Source organism: Doryrhamphus excisus, chromosome 19 (genome assembly GCF_030265055.1).
Source record: "Doryrhamphus excisus isolate RoL2022-K1 chromosome 19, RoL_Dexc_1.0, whole genome shotgun sequence".
Lineage (NCBI taxonomy): Eukaryota > Metazoa > Chordata > Actinopteri > Syngnathiformes > Syngnathidae > Doryrhamphus > Doryrhamphus excisus.
Genome location: NC_080484.1, coordinates 15308888 through 15329190, shown reverse-complemented (window position 1 = coordinate 15329190; position 20303 = coordinate 15308888). Strand labels below are relative to the sequence as shown.

Here is a 20303-nt window from a genome sequence, read left to right as displayed (position 1 = left end):
ATTTGCACACGGAGCTGGGGGGGGTCGGGGGGGATACGATCCCTTGAAGGGCGTCGGCTATGATGTCAAACGGCGGCGCCACGTCTTAAAGAGAAGGGGTGTCGAGAGGGGGGGTGTCGGTTAGAGTCAGCAAAGCGGGCACTAGCGCCAAAATACCTACCTTGTTTGTTTGTTTGTTTCTTAGTAACCTTTTTTTGTTTTTGCTTTTGGAAAAGACTGAAAGAGAAAAAGCCACCAATCGCGCTCGGATGTGCCTTTTTTTTTATTTTATTTTATTTTCTACTTTACGGTAAAAGCAAAAAGTGTCTAATATGCTAAGTGAAAAACAAGTTGCCTATGTAACGTTTAGACGAAAGCTATATACCATGAAAGTGTACATGTTTGTGGATACAGTGTATGTATATATATGATATATATTATATATACATATAGCATGTATACACTTACTCAATCATTTGTATAAAGTGACTTCTGTATTCAACCCACATCGGCATCTGTTCAGTCCCAACGACGCCCAGCAGTCGGATAAAAACAAAGAAAAAAAAACACACAAAAAGCCATTTTTGGTTTTTTTCCTCCTCGTTAGCCAAGCGACGGCGGGCACTTAAAGGGACGTGTGCTTCACCTTCGTCACTCATTCCGGATTCCTGACTTTATTTTTGGGGAGAAACACACTCGTGCACTTTAGGGCCGTCCCGTCGAGGAGCTGCCGCTGCTGTTGTGGAGTTTTTACTTTCGCTCGTCTTCTCCCGCTCGCCACAACAGCACGCTGCTTCTTGCATTTATTTTAATGCTGGGTTGTTTTTTTTTTTGTTTGTTTTTTTTTTTGGGGGGGGGGGGGGTGTCTTTGCCAGGAGACCAGTCAGTATTTGCAAGGTGGCCATCTTTTGTTTTCTTGGCTCTCTTTGACGCTAATGTGGCCTTTTAACTGCTTTGTACTCATTCGTGGTCTCATGACTAATAAATCACACAAGTCTTATTTTCTACTTGGAACGCTCGCTGCTCTTGTTTCCGGAAGCTAGTGAGACATTTTCACAAATACGGCAGGTTCCCTTCGCTATTCCGAAAAATCCACTCATAACAATGCTTACTTTTCATACTTTAAAACCATCAAAATAGGAATTAAAAAAAAAAGGGTAAGCTAAAAGTCTTCATTTAACAAGAATAACATCAGAATATGAGGAAAATAAGTTTACTCACAACGTTACATTTTAAAATAGATATTTTTTATGTTATATGAGAAACAAAACAAAATAAAGATTTTTTTTTTTGGACAATTTAATTGGCTTTTCTACCTGTATGACAAAATAGCCCTCGCAGGAAAAACCTTAGGACACCCCTGCACTATAACATTCCGGTCTTACACGTCAGCTCTTGTCCGAGCATCTTCCTGCTGGAAAATGTTGAGGGCTTTTCGAGACAGCGCCATCAGCAGAATTCATAGCGGTAGCATTGTTTTTTTCCCCCTGCAGATGGCGCCATCCAACTTCTTTACCAATAGAAATACTGGACTATAGCCTTTTTCCTCATAGTGGCCTGGGGTGTCTGCTTACTCAACTGCAGAGAGGACAAGGCATAAGTTGGATATGATTTGAAAAGCCATATAATAATAATAAAATATATAATGTATTTTGTATATTTCTCACCATAAATATTAAGTAAAACATACGGCTTTACCATGCGTTTTGGGTGGGGGGGGGGTTGCCTAAATGAAGCATGTTCAAGCATAAAAAAGGCTAACTGAAGTAAAACATAAGGAAGACGTTGGGACGATATGCTGTATTCTACACTGGCCACTAGGTGTCAGTAATGTCCCATTGATGAAACAATAACCACCGTACAATAACACAATGCTAACAAGGGTGAGCCTGCATTATGTCTTATTATTATTATTATTATTATGGCTACATAGGATTGTAAAAGTGACTATAAAAAGAAAACTTATGTAGAAGGCCATAAACACGAACTACCAAAATATTCTATTTAGAAATAAAGATTCCTATTTGGTGGAAATTGACATAAATTTGCAACCGATTAACAGTGATAAACGAGGGATGACGTATTATATTTATTACAACATTGTAACATACAGTAAGTTGGTCCATGTGTAGCAGCTTTACAGATGCCATGTGTGATTGACGTGCAAGCGTTGATCGGTGTTTCGAGTGGAGGTGTTTCGGCTATTTCTTGTATTTTCTCTCCCCAAACTTCAGCTTTACAGATGCCACCTGTTACTATGGAGTGTCTATGGAGGTGCGGCATCCATTACAGAGGAGGCTCGTATTGGAGGAAATGCAGTATTTTTAACTCATGTGGTTGGTTTCTGTCCTATATCCAGTTTAAAGGTCAACTTAAACTTCAGCTTTACAGATGCCATCTGTTTAGGAACTCTATTATGACTAATTGAGGTGCGGCGTCTATAGGAGTGGAGGCTCCCATTGCAGGAAATGCTGTATTTTTAACTGCAGTGTATTGTTTTTGTCCCAAGTCCAGGTTAAGGATCATATTCAACTTCAGCTTTACAGATGCCATCTGTTAACAAAGTCTATGGTGACTACTGGAGGTGCGGCGTCTATTAGAGCAGAGGCTGCCAATGGAGAAAATACGGTATTTTTAACTCCAGTGATTTGCTTTTGTCCCAAGTCCAGTTCAAAGGTCATCTTAAACTTCAGCTTTACAGATGCCATCTGTTTATGATTACTATGGTGATTAACTAAGGTATGGTGTCTATTACAGTCGAGGAAATGCAGTAATTTTAACTCCAGTGGTTTGTTTTTGTCCAAAGTGCAATTTAAAGGTCAACTGAAACTTCAGCTTTACAGATGCCATCTGTTTAGGAAGTCCATGGTGACTAATTGAGGTGCGGCGTCTATAGGAGCGGAGGCTCCCATTGCAGGAAATGCAGTATTTTTAACTGCAGTGTATTGTTTTCGTCCCAAGTACAGGTTAAGGATCATATTCAACTTCAGCTTTACAGATGCCATCCGTTTATGATGACTATGGTGATTAACTAAGGTATGGTGTCTATTAGAGTCGAGGAAATGCAGTAATTTTAATTTTCAGTGGTTTGTTTTTGTCCCAAGTGCAATTTAAAGGTCAACTGAAACTTCAGCTTTACAGATGCCATCTGTTAACGAAGTCTACGGTGACTAATTGAGGTGCGGCGTCTATTAGAGCGGAGGCTGCCAATGGAGAAAATACAGTATTTTTAACTCCAGTGATTTGCTTTTGTCCCAAGTCCGGTTTAAAGGTCATCTTAAACTTCAGCTTTACAGATGCCATCCATTAATAATGTCTATGTTTATTAATTGAGGTGCGGCGTCTATTAGAGCGGAGGCTCCCACTGGACGAAGTGCGGCGGTCCTTTCTAAAGGAAGTTTAAGGTCAGATAAAATGTCAGCTTTACAGATGCCACGTGTTAAGGTTCAATGGCAGTTTATTGGGGCACGGTGTCTACTTGAGTGGAGTGGAGTAAAGAGTCAAACGGTGCTGCATGGTCCCTCGCTGTCCTCGCTATCGTCCCACAGAGTTCCACTAGGCGGCGCCACCGAGAAGTTGGGTTGAGCCAGCAGGCCCGGTCCTGGTCTGAAGAAGACAACAGATGAAGGGGAAGTCCAACAGTCAGGTAAGATGGGTCCATCTCACCTCAGGTTGTCCCTCACGGCCACCAAGTTCTGCCTGGAGGACGTCTGGACCGGGATGAAGCCTTGCCTGTGGTCCTTCTCTGGAGCCGGGTTGGCCTGCAACACAAACAGTCAGCGTGTTTGCGGACGCGATTAGCTTAGCACGATGCTAAGCTAAGCTAAACGATGCTGACCTGCTTAGACGGGTCGTCCCAGATGGGCCTGAAGGCGCTGTTGGCGCGGAGCGGAGGAGAGCCAGTCCTGACGCTGACCAGCCTCTTGCTGGCCAAGCAGGAGGTGAAAAGGCTGGGCCCGTCTGTGAACGTCCTGGTGGACTTCCTTACCGGGGGGTGAGGGGTCAATCTGGGAATCTGCCACCTGAGACAAACGCTCCTCTCGGAATGCTGCCGAGGCTTCAGGAGCACCGGGACCTGGTTGTCCTCCTCGTCCTCCGGCGCCTCCCTGCACAGGGCGCCGTCAGGGCTGCAGGACGTCACGGAGGAGTCGTCCAAGGCTGAGGTGTCCCCGTCCGTCGTGTGCTCCTCCAGGTCCTGGTTTCCGTGGTGGGTGTCCAGCTCCGACGCTCCTTTCCCATTTTGCCGGCTGAAGGCGCCCCGGCCTGAGCCGCTGGTCTCGCCCCATCCCGGGGTGTCCTGAGTGAGGAGTGGGGGGAGCCCGGATGGGCGGAGACGCTCCAGGCATTTCTTCCTCCTCACCGGGCTGCAGGACCAGCACTCCAGACGCAAAGGGTGGCCAACGCCGGACCCGTTGGTGAGCCCCAAAGACTCTCTGGCGAGTCGGAAGACAAGCGAAGGTGTACGGTTGTCTCGCTTGTCGTGCTCGTTATGACCAGCGGATGGCGGCGACACTCACCCCTGTGCTGCAGTTTCTCCTTTTGCCCTCTGAGGAGCGCCGCTGGAGATGTTGGCAGATGATCCACCAGCCGTGACGTCACAGCAACTGATGCAAACGCACACACTCAGGTACACAATGCTGTCATTTTACCAGGCATAGCAGGAGATTGGATGGGAGATTATATGGTAGATTGTATAGGAGATTATATGGTAGAGTGTATGGTAGATTGGTTAGGAGATTATATGGTAGAGTATATGGTAGATTGTATAGGAGATTATATGGTAGATTATATGGTAGAGTGTATGGTAGATTGGTTAGGAGATTATATGGTAGAGTATATGGTAGATTGTATAGGAGATTATATGGTAGATTATATGGTAGAGTGTATGGTAGATTGGTTAGGAGATTATATGGTAGAGTATATGGTAGATTGTATAGGAGATTATATGGTAGAGTGTATGGTAGATTGTATAGGAGATTATATGGTAGAGTGTATGGTAGCTTGTATAGGAGATTATATGGTAGAGTGTATGGTAGATTATATGGTAGATTGTATAGACGATTATATGGTAGAGTGTATGGTAGATTGTATAGGAGATTATATGGTAGAGTGTATGGTAGCTTGTATAGGAGATTATATGGTAGAGTGTATGGTAGCTTGTATAGGAGATTATGTGGTAGAGTGTATGGTAGATTGTATAGGAGATTATATGGTAGAGAGTATGGTAGAGTATGGTAGATTGTATAGGAGATTATATGGTAGATTGTATGGTAGATGATATGGTAGAGTGTATGGTAGATTACATGGTAGATTGTATGGTAGATTATATGGTAGATTGTATAGGAGATTATATGGTAGAGTGTATGGGAGATTATATGGTAGATTGTATAGGAGATTATTTGGTAGAGTGTATGGTAGATGATATGGTAGATTATATGGTAGATTGTATAGGAGATTATATGGTAGAGTGTATGGGAGATTATATGGTAGATTGTATAGGAGATTATTTGGTAGAGTGTATGGTAGATGATATGGTAGATTATATGGTAGAGTGTATGGTAGATTATATGATAGAGTGTATAGGAGATTATATGGTAGATTGTATAGGAGATTATATGGTAGATTGTATAGGAGATTATATGGTAGAGTGTATGGTAGATGATATGGTAGATTATATGGTAGAGTGTATGGTAGCTTGTATAGGAGATTATATGGTAGAGTGTATGGTAGCTTGTATAGGAGATTATATGGTAGAGTGTATGGTAGATTGTATAGGAGATTATATGGTAGAGTGTATGGTAGATTGTATAGGAGATTATATGGTAGAGTGTATGGTAGATTGTATAGGAGATTATATGGTAGAGTGTATGTTAGCTTGTATAGGAGATTATATGGTAGAGTGTATGGTAGATTATATGGTAGATTGTATAGGAGATTATATGGTAGAGTGTATGGTAGATTGTATAGGAGATTATATGGTAGAGTGTATGGTAGCTTGTATAGGAGATTATATGGTAGAGTGTATGGTAGATTATATGGTAGATTGTATAGGAGATTATATGGTAGAGTGTATGGTAGATTGTATAGGAGATTATATGGTAGAGTGTATGGTAGCTTGTATAGGAGATTATATGGTAGAGTGTATGGTAGCTTGTATAGGAGATTATATGGTAGAGTGTATGGTAGATTATATGGTAGATTGTATAGAAGATTATATGGTAGAGTGTATGGTAGATTGTATAGGAGATTATATGGTAGAGTGTATGGTAGCTTGTATAGGAGATTATGTGGTAGAGTGAATGGTAGATTGTATAGGAGATTATATGGTAGAGAGTATGGTAGAGTATGGTAGATTGTATAGGAGATTATATGGTAGATTGTATAGGAGATTATATGGTAGATGATATGGTAGATTATATGGTAGATTATATGGTAGATTGTATAGAAGATGATATGGTAGAGTGTATGGTAGATGATATGGTAGATGATATGGTAGATGATATGGTAGATTATATGGTAGATTGTATAGAAGATGATATGGTAGAGTGTATGGTAGATTATATGGTAGATTATATGGTAGATTATATGGTAGATTGTATAGGAGATGATATGGTAGAGTGTATGGTAGATGATATGGTAGAGTGTTGCACGCCACGTGTGACTGACCGTTGTCCCTCCTGGTCGTCCCACCGCACGTCTTCCTCCAGGATGACGTGACAACGACACAAAACGTCCCTGAGCGCTCGCTCGGTGCCCAGCAGGAGGCGGCAGTCAGGATGTTCCTTACTGGTCCACTGCAGCAGGTTCTCACAACGGGAAGGACAAAAAGAAACCTTGGATATTTTCCATGGTAACTCCTGTGTGTGTATGTGTGTGTATGAGGTATTTTTACCAGACGTGAAGTATAGCTACGGTGTTGACCGCCATTTTACTTTTCTAGCGGCTCACCTGGATGTGACTCAGGTAGCAGTGGACACGGGACACGGGCGACAGAAGAAGCGAAAGGACTTGGATTTGCTCCTTTTCCGCTCGGCCACTCTGTCGGCACACAGTGCAGGTCATCAGAGCGCCACAGAGTACACACGTACGCAGTACTACAAGTACCCCGTTGATACCACAGTGAAATCCTCCCACCTGCTTCTCCTCAGCAGGAGGATTGGGTCCGCTGATCTCCAGCGAGAGGAAGGACGCCAGCGTGCTGGTGTAGGCCACGTACATGTCCGAGAAAGATGTCTGCATGGTGAATATGCAGGGTTAGTGACCTCCCCCAAGGCTTAAACAAGTATCAACTACCAACAAGTATCCAAGATAAATAGCAATGTATTAACAGAAATACCTTTTTTAGAATGAAAACAAATTTGAAGTAATTCATTTTTACAATTTAAATATAGTATGTCAACCTAATGTCATTTTTTAAAAATATATTATAAATTAATAAATTTTGGATCATTTAAAAATAATATAAAACATAAATATCAACATAATGTAAATATTTTGGAAATGTTTTTAAATGTATTATTTTGGTAATTTAAATGTGTCATAATTTTTAAAAAATATTTATTTAAATTTATTATTTTATTGGATCATTTAAAAACATTTTTTTTAGAATTTAAGAATAGTACAAATATTGAAAAGATATTTTAAATTAAAAAATAATGATATTATTGTATTTAAATACTGTATAAATAAAAATAAATACCAGTTTAATGTAAAGATTTTTCAATGTTTTTAAATGAATAGTTTTTTTTTTAGAATTTAAATATTGTTGAAATATTTAACATAAATATCAACATATTTGTAAATATTGTTTTTAAATGATTTATAAATTTTGATTATGTAAACATTGAACATATGTCAGTGATTGCGTCAATATTATTATTAATATATTATTAATAATATTAATTATTTAAATGAAAATATATTGGCTTAAGTTATTAAAGACGTTTTTTTAGTTATTGTCAGTCTTTTTACCAATATATTCTTTAAATGAATTATGATTGTTTATAGTAATTTATCCAGCCACTAGCAAAAATTATTTGTGTTAAAAAAAATCATGAAATGGTTTAATGAAACAGCAATTTGCCTATTTCACCACCAGATGGCGCCAATACACCGAGTGCTATTATCCACCGGTGTATTACAATGATTTGTACCTTTTTAGTCATATACTCGTACTAACTATTGACTATGACAATTTTAAAACTCTTCTTTTCCTGTTCCTAAAGTTGCGTACGTCGTTTTGTCCGACGAGCTGCACCAGGATGTCTCCCACCAGAGACTTCCAATGTTCTCCAGACAGTCGCTCCTGCAGGGTGTTCCTGAACAGCAGGTGGCGCTGCAGCAGCTGCTCCACAAGCTTGACAAACGTCTCACTTCATGACAAGAAGAAGAAGAAGAAACGTTTTTTTTAACGTCAAAGTCAAGAGTGTTTGTTTATCGTTGAAACAACACGTACCGAGTTTCAGACGTTGTCGGCTTGTATTCGTCGTACAGCGCGTTCAACGTGGACACGTATTCCCATTCGGAGTGGAGGAGCTGCAGCGCCACCTGGTGTCGAGCATCTGTTTAACAACAACAACAACACGTTTTTGTTCACTTCGTTTTGGACTGATGCACAATTGTTTTGATTTGACTAATAATTGTTTTGATTTGATCATTTCAATGTAGCATCATTACAAAACATATTTAAATAAGTATTCAAATACTTTAAAATGTAATTTAAATATTTCTTTCAAGGTAACGTCGTTGTTGTAAATCATTTCATGAGTCGCTTTGAAATCTGCTTTTTCATACCGGGGGAAAAAGCTGCAAAAAATATTAAGTATAGATAAAGACATTTATATTTTATTATTTATTATTTATTTTAATTATTATTTATTTTATTTATTTTATTTATTTTATTTATTTTATTTATTTTATTTATTTTATTTATTATATATAGTATTTTTTTTATTTATATAGAATTATACAGACTTTTTTAAAATAATTACTGATTACTTAGTAGTTTCTAAATAATAATAATAATTATTATTATTATTATACCTTCATATAATATGGCCTTGTGGATAAAGACAATAACAGTGAAATGGCTCTACCTAGTGGTGAAATTGGTGAATTACAGTTGGACAAAACCTTAATAATGCAAAAAAAAATGTAGTACTTTAGATTTAAGATTAGGAACTATATGGATTTTTTTTAAAGATAATTATTACTGCTGATATAGTATGTATATTTTTCAATAAAAAATAATTACTAGCTTAATTAATAATGCATCTTTAGGCATGTCAATTGTTGTACTTCCTGGAAAGTAGTACGTGTCCATATTTGTGTTCTTTCCAACCTGTTCCTTCGGTGAGACCAGCTTTGAGGCCTTGCAGGAAGCAATGGAGGAGGGCTTTTCCTCTGCATGGAGCCTCCGAGGACCACGCCCCTCCCGCAGACGAGCGGTCACACTGGCCCCGCCCATCAGCTGGATGGCTGTGTCAGGTAAAGAGTTGAGATGGTATGATGCAGAAAACACACCTGCCTGTCCATTTTGAGTTCACGGTGGCCACAGTTTGACCCCGGAACAGATGAATTTTACAACCGTGGTTCTTACACGTCTTGGTCTGCAGAGCCGTCTTCGTCCTGCGGAGGTCGCCGTCCGTCGGCGCACAGCTGCAACACCTGACAACGCATCACGGCCAGCTCTTCCTGTGGGGCGGCGACAGGACATCTCATCAGCAGGCCAGGGCGAGTACTACTCCGAGTACTTCTCCGAGTACTCACGGCTGGCTCACCTTCAGCGACTCCACCAGAGCCTCCAGGCGCACGGCTTTCTTCTGACAACGCCGCCTGTTCTCCTCCAGCTCCTCACGCAGGAAGGAGTCTCCGTGCTGGATGTGGGCCAGGTCCAGGACGGCCCCCGTCAAGCCCGTCCGAAGCTCAGAGACCATGCTTTGGAGCTGACGAGAGGGATGCGAAATGTCTCTGAAAACGTCACGTTGGTGAGCGGCATTGACACTTCCCAACAGGTAGTGGAACATATATGCTATTTTATCAACTATTATTGCTAACAGTATAATTATTCAAATTATTTATAAATGTATACTATTATTAACATGTAATGTAATATATCATTCATTTTATACTTTATTGTAATTATTATTTTTGTTATGTTGTTATAGTATATAAATATATAATAATATGTATTGGAGTTATAGTTAATATAATATATTTAATATAATATAAATAATTATAATTAATTATAATTAAATAATATTTAATCATATTAAATAGGTATATTTAATGGGACTTTTTTATTTTATTTTATTATACATAATTAAGTTTTATTCATAATATATTATTGTCTATATTACTTTTATTTTATGTTTAATTTACCTTATTTTTGTATTCTAAATTTCATATTAAATATAACATTAATATTTATTAAATCTAGCTTTTATTGTTGATAAACAATAAAATATGCACCTGCTAACAAGCAATCAACTGTAGTGTACTATAATTTGTACTAATGAAGAGTTATTTTTATTATATTATAAATATAGTGTCTGACAAACAAACTGTTTTGACGGAAGGAAATACAGCAGGAATAGGTGCAGATTGTGGAAGATCTAGAAAGCTTTCTCTGTTGGTTATTGTGTGTAGCTGCTCTATAGGAGTCCACAACTCAATACAAAGGGTTGAAAAATGAGCATAATAGGTCCCCTTTAATTCCACCCATGGCCCGCCTACAGGCACGGCCATTGGTTGGTCACCCCCCCCCCCCCCCCCCCCACTGCATAGAAACACTTCTGGTTTGCGCCACTAACTTTATGAAGTGATAAATGATGAGCTTAGGGGAGGGTGGAGCGCTTATCCGGCTTACACACACGCCCATATAAGGAAGCCCACCCCTCTGTGACATCACAAAGGGTAAGTTTTACCACGCCCTTTTGAAACCCAACGTTTTGAACCATCCCAAACTCACTTCCTAATGTCCAAACCTCCATGTTGTGAAACGTTGGCATGGTCTAACACCAGAATACAACATTCTAACTACATTTATTATTATTAATATAATAATAATAATAATTCAAATGTATGCCTTGAAAGTCAAACAAAAAATGGCAGCTGGCATCAATTACTAAATTGTTTACATATAGTACATGCTTTTCTACATTTGTGTTTATTACCTTGGAGATTTCAGTGACGAGCTCCGCCTCCTGAGGCTTCATGACCTGCCTTTTTGAAAAAAAATAAAATAAAATAATAATAATGTTCTTTTATGGATACATCAGACGTTCTGCAAGCTGAATGTTCTTTCATAGTTTTGCACGGAGAAAACTGCGTCCGATTGAGCATCAGACCTTAGCAGACCCGCAATGGCGTGCCAATGTTCAATGCAGATAGAAATAATGATTAACAATAATAATAATAATAATAAGGAAATCTCTTATTTCACACACAAAACAACACACGTGATGTCTGGTTGTTGGTTCAATATGCAGAAAAAAAACATGTAATACTGAGGCAAATGTCCAAATGTCCTATTTTTTTGCTACATTTGTGTTTGATTCTCTGTTTGCAATGCGTGCTACCTGCTCAAGCACGGCCCTGCCAACAGCCCCCTCCGCTAAGGAAGGAAGCAACCCGCCAAAGAGCTGTGCATGCCCTGCAGGAGGTCAGCCTGCTGCTGCTGCCGCTGCTGCTACTACTTCTGCCGCAGCCAAAACCATTGCGCTAGCACAAGGACCATGCATCTACAAACTGCATAAAACATAAAAATCATGATTTTCTTAAAAAATCATCTATGTGGAATTTTTAGACAACTTATTTCACCTGCAAACTAAATGTTTTGGAGTCTCAATGGCAAAATACAATGATAAAATATGCTGGAAAATGATAGAAATATCATCTTTTTCAACTTACCTCAGCAGGAAGGATCAGTAGGTTTTTTAAAAGAGGCAAAATGCTTCAAATGTCCCTTTTCTCTGCCCGTCTAAAAAGATACAACTTGTTTGGAGCGTGGCGGTTTGTGTTTGTGCTGCAGCTCCTGGTGGACAGCAGATGTCCTGCGTGACGTGATCACCGGGAGCACAAACCACGCAGCAACACTTCAAATACTACATGAACACAGTTATATATATATTTATATAATATATATATATAATATATATATATATATATAAGAGGTGTTTACTTAGTACAAATCTAATTGGGTGTATTTTTAATAACCAGCATTGATTTTAATCTGTTTTTTGTGATTCTAAAACATGCAACAGTCTACTTAAACATGTTTTTTCATTAAAATAATATCTTCATTGAGATAAAAATTCAAATACATGGCAATTTTCTTTAAGTGGAAGAAGACTTGTGCCCCACCCGTACAATCTAACCTGTATACTAAAATCAAGCCACCCCCGTATGGCTTTCTTTTTCCGGGAAAGGCGTGGCCACAACATCGTCCGTCGCTCTGATAGGCTAATACTCTCCTGCAGTTTTCAAATCGCTGTAGCAGCTGACTGACTGCGCTGTCAAAACATTCGACAACAAAGCCTCGTAAGGAAATGAAGACAAACCTTCACCGATATTTAATTAAGCTGTTTACAGATATATGTGTATTGTATCTATACTGTTTTTCCACCTTGAGTTTTTATACGCGTAGCTTCGATTTCATAGCCTAGCTACACGGCTAATGCTAGCAACTCCCGCAGTAGTTCTTAGTTGTCGCTAGCGTCAAACACGTTAACTGTTTTTGTTCGGTTTTGAATACGTTTTGCGCACACAAATGACGTCATTGTATGTCAGCTACCACTGCAACAATTATAAAGATGCTGCTGTCAAAATGTTTCATATGAATAACTACTTCCTGTGCCAATGTGTCAGAAGCCATGAGGAACGATGAGTTTGACTCTTCATCCGAAGAAGACGACTCGGGACAAGAAGAATTGACTCCTTTTGACATCTCTTGGTGGGTTCTGTCTGTCTTAAAGCGTCTTCTTCTTATTATTGTCAAATGTCTAAATAACGGACATACTGTCGGTACTTTCAGGTTGCCTTTGGCTGAAGTGGAATCCTCCCAGTTCCTTGGCATATGTGCACTTCCGGGTAGCGTAACGTGATCTGAAATGTTTTGTCCTGCACGTGTGAGCAATTGATAATTCAAAAATGATTCTATCTTTTCATATCCTGTTCAGGTTGCAGATACAAAGATATCCGCAGGAGCCTGCAGAAAGACGTCGGTGAGCCAAGACTCCTTCAAATGTTTGGAAAATGTCCGTCAAATCGAGCGCACACTTTGTAAAGTACCGTTTATTGCCTTGCAATGAGCAGCAATCCTTACATTTCCGGTTATTGAAATCCCTCACGGCGTAATACATAAAATGCATCAGCACACTAAGAAATTACTGTTACGGGGTAAAAACACGACATTAAAAGAAAATACAATAAATAATGTCGAACTTGGGAGAAAACTTTATTCTTCTCACAAGCATTAACTCACATTCCTTGCTACGTGAGACATAACCGCACACCTTGTAACCATAACAGGAAGAGAAACCCCCTTTCCCTCGCGCCCACCCCTCCGGTTGGCAACCACTCCCCTATCGATCGTTCCGGGGTGAATTATGTACCGGTAACCTAACACTACAATAGTTTAAAAATATATATAACAGTTATAATAATAACACAATAAGAATACATTTCATTTGTAAAGTTTAGATATGAAATAAATCTCAAGTTAAATAAACCTGATATTCTACTTAGTAGAAATTTCCACCAACACAAATACTAATATGCAAATTACCCCCCCACTCGGCATCCCTGCGTACAACTATATACTGTTATCCTTCACAGAGGAGCTCCACAAGCAGGGCGTGCGGGATGTGTACGTGCTGTGCACCAGAGGCGAGCTGGCCAAGTACCGCGTGCCGTCCCTGCTGGAGGTCTACCGGCAGAGGGGCTTCACCGTGCACCACGAGCCCTTCCCGGACGGGGACACCCCTGAGCTCGAGCAGTGTTGCCGGATCCTGGACCAGCTGCAGGACAGCCTGGAGAGTCAACACAGGACCATCATACAGTGAGTGGAGCTTTGCCGGTGTGTCCCCATTGCATTGATGAGGTGTCCAGTGATGTTGTGACGTTTGTCTTCCTTTTCAGCTGTTATGGAGGTTTGGGGCGCTCTGCGTTAAGTAAGACATTTTTCCCCGCCTCGTATGTTAGATTTCTGACGTCACTTTGACTCTTTTTTTTATCTTTTATGTGTCCAGTCGCCGCCTGCCTGCTCATTCAGCTGTCCGTAACCATGACGGCCAACAAAGCCATCGACATTCTTCGGGCGCTCCGAGGGGGTGGAGCCATACAGACCATCAAAGTGAGTATTGAAAGTTCTAGCCAATCAGAGAACGATCTGACTAACTCGAAAGTAAAGCAAGAAAGCAAATATTGACAAAGTAAAAAAAACAAAAAAGACTGACTTATGAAATGAAATTGTGTCAAATATTAGTCTTTACTGAAGATAAAGCCTCACTGAAGATAATTGATAAGAAATGATCAAAATTATTAACACTAGTAAGGCTAACAGTTAGCCTCGCCTTTTCGTGTTTGCGGACGTCAAATCACCGGACTCCATGATTGTCACGTGAAAGGAATAGCCAATCAGAGAACGATAGGACTGACTAACGCGGAAACAAAGCAAGAGACCAGAATAGTAACCGATAGTTAAAGAGAACGATAGCGCTAACTACCTCGGAAACAAAGCATGAATAGTAACCTAAAGTTAAAAAAGACTGACTTCTGAAATGAAATTGTGTCAAATATTAGTCTTTATGTAACGTGGCCTGCAAGCCTCACTGAAGATGATATAATTAACACTAGTAAGGCTAACAGTTAGCCTCGCCTTTTCGTGTTTGTGGACGTCAAATCACCGGACTCCATGATTGTCACGTGAAAGTAATAGCCAATCAGAGAACGATAGGACTGGCTAACGCGGAAACAAAACAAGAGACCAGAATAGTAACCGGTAGTTAAAGAGAACGATAGCACTGACTAACTCGGAAACAAAGCATGAATAGTAACCTAAAGTTAAAAAAAGACGGCCTTCCAAAATGGTGGAATTGTGTTAATATAGCAAGTGTTTATATATTAGGTCCTTCAAGCCTCAACAAAAATAATTGTCAGGCTAACAGGCTAACCTCTCACAGGTCAGTGTCGCTACACCACGTAAAACCTAATCCACATAAACATACTGTAGATACTGATTTTTTCCCCCCAAGTCATTCCTTCTCCTTTTTCTTTTTTTTTCAAAGCAATACAACTTCCTGCATGACTTCCGGGAGCGATACAACGCCTACCAAGAAAGCAGGGATGTTCCTACAGAGCGCTCCGTTTCTCGATGAGCTGCATTCCCCTTCGCTGTGACGTCATCGATGAGTGCACTTTAAAAAAATAATCATAATATATATATTTTTTTCCCAGTTACGGTAATCAAATTAGCTTCTTGATGGTCTGTTTTTGGATCTTAGGAAATGGAAGTCTGGGGCTTTTGGTACAATAGGCTGTAATACGTCCTTATATCATGTGGTATAAGTACATCCGTAGCATTGCCTGACCTTTTTTTGCTATTTACATTTGAAAGTTAAAAAAAAAAAATTCAAGTCTAAAACAGAGTTGGATGGTTTTATTTTGTCAAACTCGTCAAAATGTTTTTCGAGGTGACATTTTGGGATGTGATAGATGAAGAGTGTTCACCCTGCACACAAAAATGTACACATTTGAACACTTTTCGTTCCTGTCTGATGGCCTTAAGTGTCTGAACAAGACATTGAAATAGTGAGGAGTGCTGCAAGAAGATACAAATATGACACGCAAAAATAAAAAACGTAACACTGGAGTTCTAAGTTGGCGATGGACAATAAACAATAAAAGTGCATTCAACAAAAACAGTGGTGCAGTCCATACAGGAAGTATGAATGTGTCACTTTTTATTGTTGAGTGTACTTTTTCAATTGGTCATGAGTTTTACACGCAGCTTCTATAAGACAGGTGATGTGTTCGAGTGATGCGACGGTGTACAAGCGGTCCCTGTGCGAGTGTCTTATAGTGGAGTTGACGGAACCAACTAGGAAATGTCTAGCTAGCTAGTAAACACTCTTGTCGTTGTAGCACAACCCCACCATTAACACCATCATTGGCTCCATGACAAGAAGAAAAGGGGAACGGGGGAGGGGGTTCAATAGTCCTATGCAGGGTTCTGTCCATAAAATGTTGGACGGCGGCGGTGCTGTGAGCTGACGCTGCGGCCCACAGATTCAAGATGGCGTCTTAGTAGTGTTGCCGATGGGCGATGGTCTGCGGTCGCTGCCGTGTCCAGCACTGACATCCGAGTGTCCACATGTCTCTCGGCACCTGCTTGGCCTTTAGGAGCTAACCAGGACGTAGATCATGCTGTTCCAGACAAGAAGGGCATCAAGAAACGTTCGTATTTGGTGAGTTTACCTTTCTTTGTTTCTTTTCAAATATCTGGTAATGCCAAGTAAATATAAACGACACGTACCCGTAGAGATAGTAGAAGAAGGACAGGAGGTAGAAGGCGAGCTTGCACCAGCCTTCCTTCTGACAGAAGCCCAGGATGTCGGCGTTCATGATGGTCGTCGGGTCGTAGAGCCCCGGACCGCTCATCACGGGTCTGCTTGTGTACCTGCAAAGGGACACCATCGTGTTACTAGCGAGACTGGATGCAATTTTTTTTTGGGGGGGTGCACACCTACCTCCAGACATGATAGGCCAGCAGGGGCAGGTTGAGGCAGAGCGTGAGCCACTCGGCCGCACAGAAGAACATGACGCAGAAGAAGAAATGGATGAGATACTCCGGGAGCACCAGCTAAAAAGCGGGAAATAAGTCGTTAGTTAGGCGTTGACCTTTTGACCCAAAAAAAAACGCGGTCGATAAAAGAGTCGGAAAAAAACCATCAAAGTGAGGCATCATGCTGGAGATGAAGCGCGCTGATGGGACATACAACCATCGGCTACACTGTCACTTTAAATAAGAACCTCCGCCAAGGCCAAACTGTTAAGTGATATAGTAGTGTGTGTGTGGTTAAAGAAACCGATACTGTCAACACTTTCATCACTATAACTGTCAACTATTTATCTTTTATTGGTGACATTTCACAACATTTCAATTGTACACAACTTTATTTACCAAGCACAGCCCGCTCCCGACAGTTGTGGCCATGGTCTTTTAAGATCTAGAAAGCTTTCTTTTCTGTGCTGGTTATGGTGTGGAGCTGCTATGTCGAGGTCCACAACTCAATGAGCATCATAGTAGGTCCCGCCTATATATGGCTGTGTGGAAGTATGTGACCCTTTTCTGTTAAGGATTTTTGGGGCATGTATGCATATACTTGTATCTTATACTTACCTGAAGAAAATACTTTATCACAGGCCTCATGTCAAATTAACAATAATTATAATATTGCAGCAAACAGAGCTCTGGTGTATATTTAAATGTAGGGATCCAAAGTGCAAAAATGCTAATGGTTACATCTCTCATCTCACACAGCGTACACCGTTTAAATCCAGGACTGCAATATATCCGTGCAACGTTATCATAGTATTTATACCTAAAAATGTCATCCAATACTTCTCTACAAAAGAAGGAGAAATATGATCTCAGGGAAGAAGTACATTTGAAACACTTCTATGCTAGCCATAGCATTTCAGTCTGTGGAATCAAACTATGGAATGGATTGAGTAAGGACCTCAAACAATGCACAACGATGAGCCAATTCAAGAAACAATACAAGCAGTTGATGTTTGCTAAATCCAAGGATGAAGAGTCTTGAACCAGTCATGATGTGCTATACATATCACTATATTGACACTTACTATGGTACCCATTATGGCATTGGATGCTCATATCACCTTGTACTTCAGTAAAAAAAAAATATATTTTTTTTTAATTTTTTAAAATTTAAAATAAATTAAAAAAAATAATTTAATAATATTTTTTAAATAATTTAAAAAAATTTGTAATTAAAAAAAACTTAAACTATATCAGGAAAGCAGGAAGTGAACAAATGTAACAGTTACTGATTGTAAAAGTACCAGATGGAGCGGTAGGACTTAATAAGCTTTGCTTCTTCCTACTCCTTTTGGACATGTGGAACTGTGAACTGATTATGGGATGCATTCAATTGGAATCTGATGCACGTTCAAATTAAATTAAACCATATTATTACAATATACATGCATATATACTGTGTAGATAGAATTTATAGTATTTATAAAAATATTTATACATCTAATTCTGCCAATCGGGACTAGAATTCTGCAAATGTTGAGTCGATTTAAAAAACCCCAAAACAAAACTTAAACTATATTAAGAAAGCAGGAAGTGAACAAATGTAACAGTTACAGGTTGTAAAAGTGCCAGATGGAGGGGTAGGATTCAATAAGCTTTGCTTCTTCCTACTCCTTTTGGACATGTGGAACTGTGAACTGATTATGGGATGCATTCAATTGTAATCTGATGCATGTTCAAATGAAATTAAACTATTACGTGGACTTACGAGCGTCTGTTTCATGACAACACGGCGTTGGGAGCCATAAGCTAACACGGACAGTCCCGTTGTCACGTCATTGTGAGTGCGTGCCAACAGGGAGCGCCAACGCTCAAATGGAATAAAAGGCTAATTATGGCAGCAAAGCGGCAACCATTTCTTTGCACTTGGCGGAGGTGATATTAATAAAGAATAGTTGACATTGTGGTCAATTATTAACATATATAGTATTTCACGGCGCTTCCTGACAAAAAACAGATGGGGCCGACACACTGGGCGGGAGGCATGCGGCAAGCGAGTGTCTGTGTTGGTGGGCGGGGCAGATGCAGGCGCAACATGTAAGCCATGCATTCATGGTGTGTGTGTGTGTGTGTTTGTATGGAAAGGCTGCACTGTCAGTACAAAATGTAAGCATGTTGGAATCTGCTGGTAGCTCCGCCCTTTAGTAAGCTCACTGGCCAATCAGCAGCACTAATAAAAAACAGAAGCGCTGAGTTGGACGGGAGCACGGTGCTCGACCATCTGCTCCACGAGTCACGAGCCAAGAACCAGAATCATGAGGTTCTGGACCATGGCGTCACAAACAACAACGGAATATTCACATATGTGTTACAATGTAGTCAACTGCAGAGGGTGGCAGGCATCTATTAGAGTATTAGAGCCAAGACATTTTAAATATTTATATTTGTATATTTTATCATTTTCTCCTAACTTTTTTTTTTTTCCAGCGATTTCTCAACGTGAGCTTCAGCTTTACAGATGCCATGGCTGCACTGAAGGGAAAAAAAGACCTACCAGATAAAAGGTAACTACTAGGGATGGAATTATGACATTCATTCATTTTCTACCGCTTTTTCCTCACGAGGGTCGCGGGGGGTGCTGGAGCCTATCCCAGCTGTCCTTGGGCAAGAGGCGGGGTACACCCTGGATTGGTGGCCAGCCAATCACAGGGCACATATAGACAAACAACCATTCACACTCACATTCATACCTATGGACAATTTGGAGTGGCTAATTAACCTAGCATGTTTTTTTGGAATGTGGGAGGAAACCGGAGTACCCGGAGAAAACCCACACAACATGCCAATACAGAGATGGCCGAGGGTGGAATTGAACCCTGGGCTCCTAGCTGTGAGGTCTGCGCGCTAACAACTAGACCGCCATGTCGCCCGCAATTATGACATAATATTAATAAATCGAATTCAAAACTTGCTCCAATAACCGAAGATTTAAAAAAACAACAACACGGAATTGAGGAAAGAATGAAATCAAGCGCTCCTTTTTTTTTTTTTTACTGCCTGTCGTCTTATCCCTGAGCTGACATTTTCTGTGGTAGTTGCACCAAATGGGGAAAAGCCACAAAGCTGATCACATGACCTGATCTCCCTGGGAAGTCACCTGATATGCAAACACAAGGGAAGGGTTCTAATAATAATAATAATAATAATAATAATAATAGTAGTAGTACCCATAATCATATCATGCATGTTATGAGCCTTTGCAAGTCTTTTCAGTTAACATGATTGATGTGAGCAGTCCAGTATGTTAGCATATTTTGCTAAGGACTACTTATTTTCTCATCTTATCTACAAAGACAGAAACTTAAGCCCCGGTCACAACCCACTGTGCGCTTTTTAGGGACACCACGGCCACCATGTTTTTATGAAAACGTGGGCAGGGAGTGTCAAAAACACGGTTGCACACGTGGTAAGCCGGCTGTACGTGCCGAGAACGTACCACCGTTGTGCGATTGCCATGTTATCGTACGGCGGCCATACTGGT

The 20303-nt window shown here is 40.3% G+C and overlaps 3 protein-coding genes across 10 annotated transcripts in view; 1 reads left to right on the top strand and 2 right to left on the bottom strand.

Annotated features, from left to right (window-relative positions):
* The first annotated feature begins 50 nt into the window (after positions 1–50).
* On the top strand, positions 51–17870 carry cdkn3 (cyclin dependent kinase inhibitor 3). 7 transcript variants are annotated; one of them, XM_058057042.1, is made up of 13 exons: positions 51–4606; positions 6687–6829; positions 6920–7063; positions 7128–7232; positions 9341–9465; positions 9594–9965; positions 12847–12931; positions 13013–13068; positions 13158–13202; positions 13816–14038; positions 14119–14150; positions 14229–14332; positions 15267–17868. In XM_058057042.1, exons 7-13 carry the CDS (start codon positions 12852–12854, stop codon positions 15354–15356), a joined length of 630 nt encoding a protein of 209 aa, XP_057913025.1. In that variant the 5' UTR covers positions 51–4606; positions 6687–6829; positions 6920–7063; positions 7128–7232; positions 9341–9465; positions 9594–9965; positions 12847–12851; the 3' UTR covers positions 15357–17868. The 7 variants fall into 7 exon arrangements, with proteins under 7 accessions (XP_057913025.1, XP_057913024.1, XP_057913020.1 ...); XM_058057041.1 differs by lacking the exons at positions 51–4606; positions 6687–6829; positions 6920–7063; ... (1 more) ...; positions 9341–9465; positions 9594–9965 and adding an exon at positions 12428–12519; XM_058057043.1 differs by lacking the exons at positions 51–4606; positions 6687–6829; positions 6920–7063; ... (1 more) ...; positions 9341–9465; positions 9594–9965 and adding an exon at positions 12458–12519 and having other exon boundaries at positions 12850–12931.
* On the bottom strand, positions 2065–13422 carry si:ch211-67f24.7 (uncharacterized). Of its 2 annotated transcripts, none has more exons than XM_058057018.1 (14): positions 11559–13422; positions 11154–11202; positions 9759–9923; positions 9578–9672; positions 9320–9456; positions 8435–8540; positions 8213–8351; positions 7114–7212; positions 6928–7017; positions 6646–6785; positions 4497–4583; positions 3818–4412; positions 3646–3740; positions 2065–3585 (listed from the first exon to the last, which is right to left on the bottom strand). In XM_058057018.1, the coding sequence occupies exons 2-14, from the start codon at positions 11193–11195 to the stop codon at positions 3480–3482; spliced, it is 1896 nt and encodes a 631-aa protein (XP_057913001.1). In that variant the 5' UTR covers positions 11196–11202; positions 11559–13422; the 3' UTR covers positions 2065–3479. The 2 variants fall into 2 exon arrangements, with proteins under 2 accessions (XP_057913001.1, XP_057913003.1); XM_058057020.1 differs by having other exon boundaries at positions 11890–13422.
* Positions 15623–20303, bottom strand: part of cnih1 (cornichon family AMPA receptor auxiliary protein 1) — an 8397-nt gene continuing 3716 nt past the window's right edge. Inside the window, exons 3-5 of the mRNA XM_058057050.1 lie at positions 16728–16840; positions 16514–16657; positions 15623–16404 (exon numbers count right to left, since the gene is read on the bottom strand). Coding sequence (XP_057913033.1) covers positions 16377–16404; positions 16514–16657; positions 16728–16840 — 285 coding nt within the window. The 3' untranslated portion in view covers positions 15623–16376. The remainder of the gene's footprint in view (positions 16405–16513; positions 16658–16727; positions 16841–20303) is intronic.